At 46.8% G+C, this 7,500-nt stretch overlaps 1 protein-coding gene across 1 annotated transcript in view; it reads right to left on the bottom strand.

The window, feature by feature from the left end:
- ush2a (Usher syndrome 2A (autosomal recessive, mild)) overlaps window positions 1-7,500 on the bottom strand; it is a 302,735-nt gene that overhangs the window by 195,483 nt on the left and 99,752 nt on the right. Inside the window, 1 exon segment of the mRNA XM_042073212.1 lies at window positions 5,567-5,731. Within this exon segment, the coding sequence (XP_041929146.1) occupies window positions 5,567-5,731 (165 nt within the window).

Raw genomic sequence — 7,500 nt, 5'->3', positions numbered from 1 at the left:
CAAGTACTCAGTGCTCACCCCAGCCTCTAGTGTAATACACACATACTCAGCGCTCACCCCAGCCTCCAGTGTAATACACAAGTACTCAGTGCTCACCCCAGCCTCCAGTGTACTCAGCGCTCAGCCTCCAGTGTAATACTCATGTACTCAGCGCTCGTCCCAGCCTCCAGTGTAATACACACGTACTCAGCGCTCAGCCTCCAGTGTAATACTTATGTACTCCAGGTGCGGCGCCTACTGGGGAGATCTCATAGCCACGAACGCAAGGCCGCAAGACCGCAAAGACCAAAAGGCTGCAAGGGTGCAAGATTGCAACACCACAAGGCTGTAAGGGTGCAAGAGTGCTGGGCTGTGGACTGGGAAGGAGACAAGGATCCTAGGACCCATGAGATGCTGGCCTGAATCCGGCCTGGTTGTGGCCCATCTCCGGCCCACCTCTGGGCGTGGGATACTGCAGCTCAGCAGGGAACATTTCAGCAGAGTTGGCTGCTGTTTTTTGGATGAAGGAAGCAGAAAGGAAGAGAGAGGAGCTCGAGCTGCTCGAGCTGAGAGGCTGGTGAGAGGCCGAGAGGAGGATTGCTCAAGTCCTTCCCTTAAAACACCAACCCAGGCGTGAAATGCACTTAGGATTGCGCCTGAGCCCGGACAAGACTCTGCTTTGTTTCAGACGACTCAGTGCATTTGCATACAATCAACTGCTAAGCAAGGCGATGGAAGAGAGGGAGAGAGATGGGGTGGGGGGGTGTATTGTGGCGCTATGCCTAAGAAAATGGATCAACTCGCATTAACTAGAGACGGGTTACAAGACATTACATCCCAGCGCTTGGGCGCCCCACCGATTACTGTCAGACGAGCTGTAATTTGCAATACGGGCGATGAAGGAAGGTCCATTTCACCATTGATTTTCTGTTATTGTTGTAAGAAAACCCATTGATCTCACATCTTTCCCTGAAAATAAACAGATGACTGCTGAAAAGGCCCGTGCAGATGTTGAGTGAGCTACCCGAACAGCCACCAAAGCTCTGCAATCTCACACGGCAAGTGGGCCAGAACGGACCTGGGCCAGACCTGGGCCGAGCCAGAGCCAAAGCCTGGCCAAAGACTTGGGATAATGTCTGTGAATACAGATGTTTTTTTTTCCCCCTCTCTCTTTTAAACAGAATGGATTTGCAAAGTGGCTCTGCTTCATTCACACGTGTCTCTGCTGACTGCAGCAAGTATGAATCTGCTCCAGTGAAGGACAAGCGCTGCAGAGAAAAGCGCTGTGGAAGAAAAAGCTCGCCGTGGAGAGAGAGAGAGTCACTCTCTTCAGTCGCACAGACAGACGTGAAAACAGATTGTAGAGATTTAAAGTGAAGGCTCAATTAAACTCGCCCATACATATTTTTTTATTTTTTTTGCGACAGTCTGAAGAGTTTTTGTACGCCCAATTCAAAAGTCATTGTGTGGATTTACTGCCACCCATTAACACATCTTCTTTAAGATGTTAAAGCACAAAATTTTACAGCTGCACGATATGATTCTTTGAGGAGCTCTAAACCATTCACAGTTCTGATAATTTAACATAACGCGTTATCACTAAAGCACAAAATAAACCCACAAGTGCATAAAATGCTCAATTAACTTGAATAAATGGATAAACGCAATGTCTGGCTGACTCATCGCCGTGTGTTATTGCAGCCGAGGCGATAATGACCATGTCTGTCTGCGTTCTAGATGGCATATGGGAGTGTAGTTAGGAATGCAAGCCACCGTTTACACTGGTAAGTGGTAAATCACTGGCTGAGCCTCTCGTATTGAGAGAAACTAACACACTACTAGGCTCTACGACACAAAGTGGATCACCCTGGACTCTCTGATTGGACGGTGGGTGGTGGGGTGGGGTGGGGGCGGGCCGGGACCAGGTGCATCATGGTCGTCCCAGCTGTGGCTAGTGAACTACGGGAGAGGTTTATTACCGCCGGGCGGTGGGACTGGGGCCTCTCTGAGGGGCTTCAATCCCCAGAGATCCTGGCCTCGGTGACAGGAGCAGGCTTTTTGATGTCATAATATACGGTCGGCAGTCGACGCAGCGACGAGATGAAGAGGAGGGGCAGAGAGGATGATGGTGGAGCGGAACCACGACGCATTGGCAGTGGAGGTGGCGGCGCATTCCTGTTCTCACTCATCTGAGAAAACAATGTTCTCCGGGCAGGAAATGATCTCGAAGGCCGTTAAAAGACATTTATTAGAGATCCCTCCACCAGGCAGGTGCTGAGGCTTTTATGGCAGGGAATTAGTTTCCATCAGGCGACAAGAGAGTGTGTGTGTGTGTGTGTGTGTGTGTGTGTGTGTGTGTGTGTGTGTGTGTGTATGGTGACGGGCAGCGGGCGGAGGAAAGAGGAATGACATTTTGAATGATTCATTTCGGAGCGAATATACCTGTCCGGAGTGAAAATTGGCCTTTTGGGGCTCACATCATTTAGGCATCACTTTCACCTCGGGTCAAATGGTGGTCAGAGAGCCGACTGCCTTTTAATAAAACATCCTGCAGCGTTCACACACCACCTCCAGGAGCAGCAGGAGCAGAAGCCGGGGGCCAGGGCCCCTTCTCAACCACGATCACACGACCACGAGGAGAATCACGAAACACCCTAAACAACCTAAACGTGCCACGCAAACAACAAGCCCAACAGCCTCCGCTGACACCAGCGCTCCTCACAGACAATGGCGATCAGCGAGGTGACGCAGCCATGCTCTGCAGAGCGAGCGAGACAGCCGCTCCACCTGATCCCCGGACACAGGTGATGGAACACTGAGACTCTGCCGGAGTCTTACGGAGGACTTGGTTTACAGGCAGGCTACACCAGGCCCGTAACTGAAGCACTCCGCTCGAGGAGTGTATGCTGCGATAATTAGCTTCCACTGTAATCAATGGAACTGGCTACACCAGACGTGATAGCGGCACATACATTCAAAAATTAGACCAATCTTCTAAAACTATTTTTTCGCTCCGCGAAAGGAACGTTTCAGTTCACTGTGTGTGTGTGTGTGTGTGTGTGTGTGTGTGTGTGTGTCTGGTGTAGCCTATTATGCCACAAGGCCTCAGAGCTTGGTTGAGCTTCTTTGATTAACATCTTATTTTATTTTATTATTATTAGCAGTCGATACACTGAGATACTAGTAAAGGAGTTTAGAAGGTTGGAAAAGATAATACTGCACTTATTTCAAAACTGTAAATCATGTGAGCCAGGAATAATATCCCAAAATGCACTATTACTAAATCCCATTGTTATTTAGTATTTTTTTAAAACAAACAGTGTGATACATTAGATATCACATTGTGTGATATATCGTATAGAATGTGTGATACTGACATGAGGAATATTCTGGAACGTGCACAACAGTACAAATGGAAAATGATAATATATCTAAATATTACATTATATAATCCTACTGTTATAATATTTAAAGAATATGTATTACCTAAGTGTGGTCAGACAACGGTCTGGTGTGTATAAAAATTCAGAGTACGATGGCTGGCTGGTAGTTAAAGTGAGTGACTTGAATAGGCCATTTGATATTTATGAAGAGCAGAACCGCAGAAATCTCCATTACATGACGGGCCTGGCAAGAGGTCCGGGACCTTTTACTGCTCTTTGGTGGGAATACCTGATGACCACTACCCAGCGATGTGCTCTTTGGTGGGAATACCTGATGACCACTACCCAGTGATGTGCTCTTTGGTGGGAATACCAGTGATGTGGTCTTTGGTGGGAATACCTGATGACCACTACCCAGCGATGTGCAAAAGATGTTTATGCCAGTGTGTTAACTCCAGCACAGTCTTGTGTCACTCCTCACACAAAATCATATTCTGTCTGATAAAATATGCACATGGGGAACTATTCACACACATAAATCACACTGGCAATGACACACATTTCCTTGGAGCAGGTTTAGACGGAGGTGTTCTTTCAGCCTAAGGTATTTTTTGAATTTAAGGCTTATATTACCCCTCGGCTGCTGAGTTCCTCCAAGAAGTGTCGTCTGGCACTGCCATCCATACACACAGCAATCCAGACTATTTTCATTTAGAGTCCCCCAGCGCCACCAGGGCAGATACCTCTCTATTTCCAAAGAGCTCTTGAGGACCCAACTCTTCCAAGGGCTCCTCCTCTCCTAACACTTCAAATATGTTCTTGAATTTCCCCTTGGGGATCAATAAAGTATCTATCTATCTATCTATCTATCTATCTATCTATCTATCTATCTATCTATCTATCTAAATAACCTAACACACCGAACCTTCTAACACACCGAACCTTCATTCTCCCTCTACTACACTTTGACTAGTCCTTTTAACTCATCCTCTTGTAATAGTATTGACTGATGTTATATTAATTCCTACCTAAGGACTGCTTTGCATTGTAGCTTAAATGTTATTCCTCATTTTGGGCTTTGGATAAAAGCGCCTGCTAAATGAATAAAAGTATGTACTGTATGTAATGTATGTCAACATACATGTACAATCCACAAAATCAACTTCTACAGTCGACTCAGAACTCACACATTCGTTCCTCATCTATCACCTCCATAATAAGGATTTTGACATTCTTTGTTTTTGTTCACTACATGACTTTAGTAAGTGTTTTTTTATGGACTCATAAACCTTAATTTATTGTGAAGTTTCTGCTTAGCAGAATCATCAAGGGTAACATCCAGTTCTCCGTTGAAGGAGCTAGTGAGTAGTCCATGACATGACAATTCTCTTATCGGCTACTTAGGGACCATAGCCTGGCTAGCGCCACCACTTCTCAATGAGGAATGCCCAGATCCGTTTATTGGGTGCCACGGATGTCTATCAAATGCGTCTGTGCATAGCTCATCATCGTCTTGCTTTCCCCCTTGTTCTGTGATTGGTCCCCTATCTCAGGCGAAAATTTGCTCCATGGTCTCCAGGCTGCCTTAGCAGCGTGAATCAAATCGCGCGCAAGGCAGCATGGGAACACCCAGGCTATAGGGACCAGGTGAACCTGGAAAAAGTATTAACGGAACATTATTGCATCACAACTTAACAACCGAACAGCTTGGAGTAGACCCTGATTGGCTGGTGACAGGAAGTGGACTCCCATCTACAGTATGATGTTCAATAGACCTCTGAAGTTCACCTACAAAAAAGCTGCCATCTTTGACATCCGGTATCTGGCGATTTTTCCTATGGGAAAATAACATGGGGATTTTGAATTATCGCACCTGTTAAACTCTTGCGGGAATGAAAAAGTCTGAAATGCAGACGTTTTCCTGAACACACTTTTGTCCTCTGCCTTCGAGTGGATACTGTGATTTCTGGTACATGAAGGCGGCACACTTAGATTTTTGCTACCCCAGAGCTACAGTAACTTGCAATGCAACTTGCCATAGGTAGTTAGCTTTAATTAACAACCGGATCTCCTTATATGGGCAAAGATGGCCGTTTTGGTTCTTTTTTGTAGGCGAACTTCAGAGGTCAATGCTTTGGCATTGCCCCTGCAGACCCTGATTGGCTGTGCTGAGGCATGTGACAGGAAGCAGGTTGTAGTCCTACCTGTAATGTTGAGTTGCTGTGTGTCGTTGCCCTGGTAGACGAGCACGTGGTCTTTATAGAGCAGGAAGTCTGTGATGACGCCGTTGGGTCTCTGAGGCAGACTCCAGTGGACCAAGAGAGAGGTCGGACGTGGGACAGCACCAGGTGGCATCACCTCATCTGGAGCTAGAAGAGCATACGGGGGAAATTATAAATGTGTCTCTTGTGTGTGTGTGTGTGTGTGTGAACTCGTGTCTGTTGGCATAACACTGAATTCAATTTGGGATTTTATTTATCTTTATAGCGCCATTAAAAATGAACTGACTCAGAGCCCTTGGCTCGCACCCCTGAGGCCAAGCAAGCAGACCACACTGGCAAAGAAAAACGTCTCTCTACACAGGGAAACAGAATTCAAAATCTCCCTTTCATTCTAGTGTGTACTGTATGTGCACACTAGATACACTGAAAGTAAGAGTTATATACTGTACTTAATTACAATACATCACTATAATTGATTTACTACAATACACGTGCATCACACCACATGCTGCCTTGGCATGCAGACTGCGTGTGTAATACTTTGTTTTGTAAGGTGGATATTGTCCAGGTACCTCACCACAGAAAGACAGACACAAGAGCTGAAGGTAAACCCTGACTGACACATGCCTGCTGAAGCCCCAACCCCCCCAAAAAGACCTCCAGCCCTGGACAGCCTTAGGGGAGGAGGGAGAGAGGGACAGCCATCCACCCCCTGCTAGTAGGCCCCTGACTGGGTTGCTGCTGAGTGAGCAATGGGTGCAGTAGGACCAGGAGGTGTGGAGTTCAGTTCCAACAGAGTCACACAAAACGACCTGTCTCAGCTTAAAGAGATAGAGAGCGGCCAAGCCTGTGAGTAACTACAACCTTAATAGTAGTATTCATCAGGACCTCTGTGGGTTATTATTACAGTGTGGATCTATAGGATTCTGCGCCTCATGTGAGCTGATGGAATGTATCCAAATTACACTTTCCTTAAAAAGACGACAGAATGGCAATACAGGTGTAATGGTGTTATATGGGACTAATGCTCATGTAACCCATGTTATTAGAAAATCTCCTTGGCTTAAAAGGCAAAGAGAGGGACAAAGCAAGGCGAAGCACAGCGAAGCAAGGGCCAGTTGAGGGAGAGAGGGGGTTGGAGAGGTGGAGGAGCCTCAGACGCCGAGCAAAATAAATCATCCCGACCTCAGGAGACGTGGTGGATGTGGCGTGTGTGTGTATGTGTGTGTGTGTGTGTGGTGTGTCGGACGTCTGCGGAGAGTGCGTGCGTGAGTTAAACATGACAAAAAGAAAGCGCGATAATGAGGTGTCAAACATGAGGGGGGATGAAAAGAGATTGAATGCGTTCGGAGCGCGAACAAGCACCGGCGCCCAGAGTTGCCCGAACACACCGCGGCACACCGCGTTACGCCAGAACAACGTTGAAATTTCTCCTGCCAAGAATCGATACGGTAATCTCACTTTTCGTAATCAAGTCCACATCAAATTGATTTCCTTACTCCGCGATGACCCCTAACGTCATACTATCCCTTAAACAAGGCTATTTAGCCCAACCTAGATTAATGTAAGGCAGGAGATGGGGAGAAAAAAACCTGCCCACATATTTCATGCTGCACTTTCCTGCCAAGGGAGGGAGATTCAAATATCCTCACGAACTGAACTAATTTTATTTGCAAACGACTCCATAAAGCAGTGAAGCCATCAGAGGGGGGAGGTGGGGGTGGGATAATTACCAGTGACAATGAATCAGTCTTTATTCCCACTGTCTGATTCTGGTTTGGGGAGGGGGGGGTGGAAGGGGGGAGGGTATAGCAAGCAGGGAAAAATGGCAATGGCTCTACACTGACAAAGGGAGGAAAAAAAGCCTTTCTTCTCCTGGACCGTAAAGCCCGAAATGTCAAGAAAATAGAAAGGAG

This window comes from Alosa sapidissima, chromosome 19 (genome assembly GCF_018492685.1).
Source record: "Alosa sapidissima isolate fAloSap1 chromosome 19, fAloSap1.pri, whole genome shotgun sequence".
NCBI lineage: Eukaryota > Metazoa > Chordata > Actinopteri > Clupeiformes > Clupeidae > Alosa > Alosa sapidissima.
Note: the sequence above shows the minus strand (reverse complement) of the source record. Positions and strands in the feature narration are given on the sequence as shown.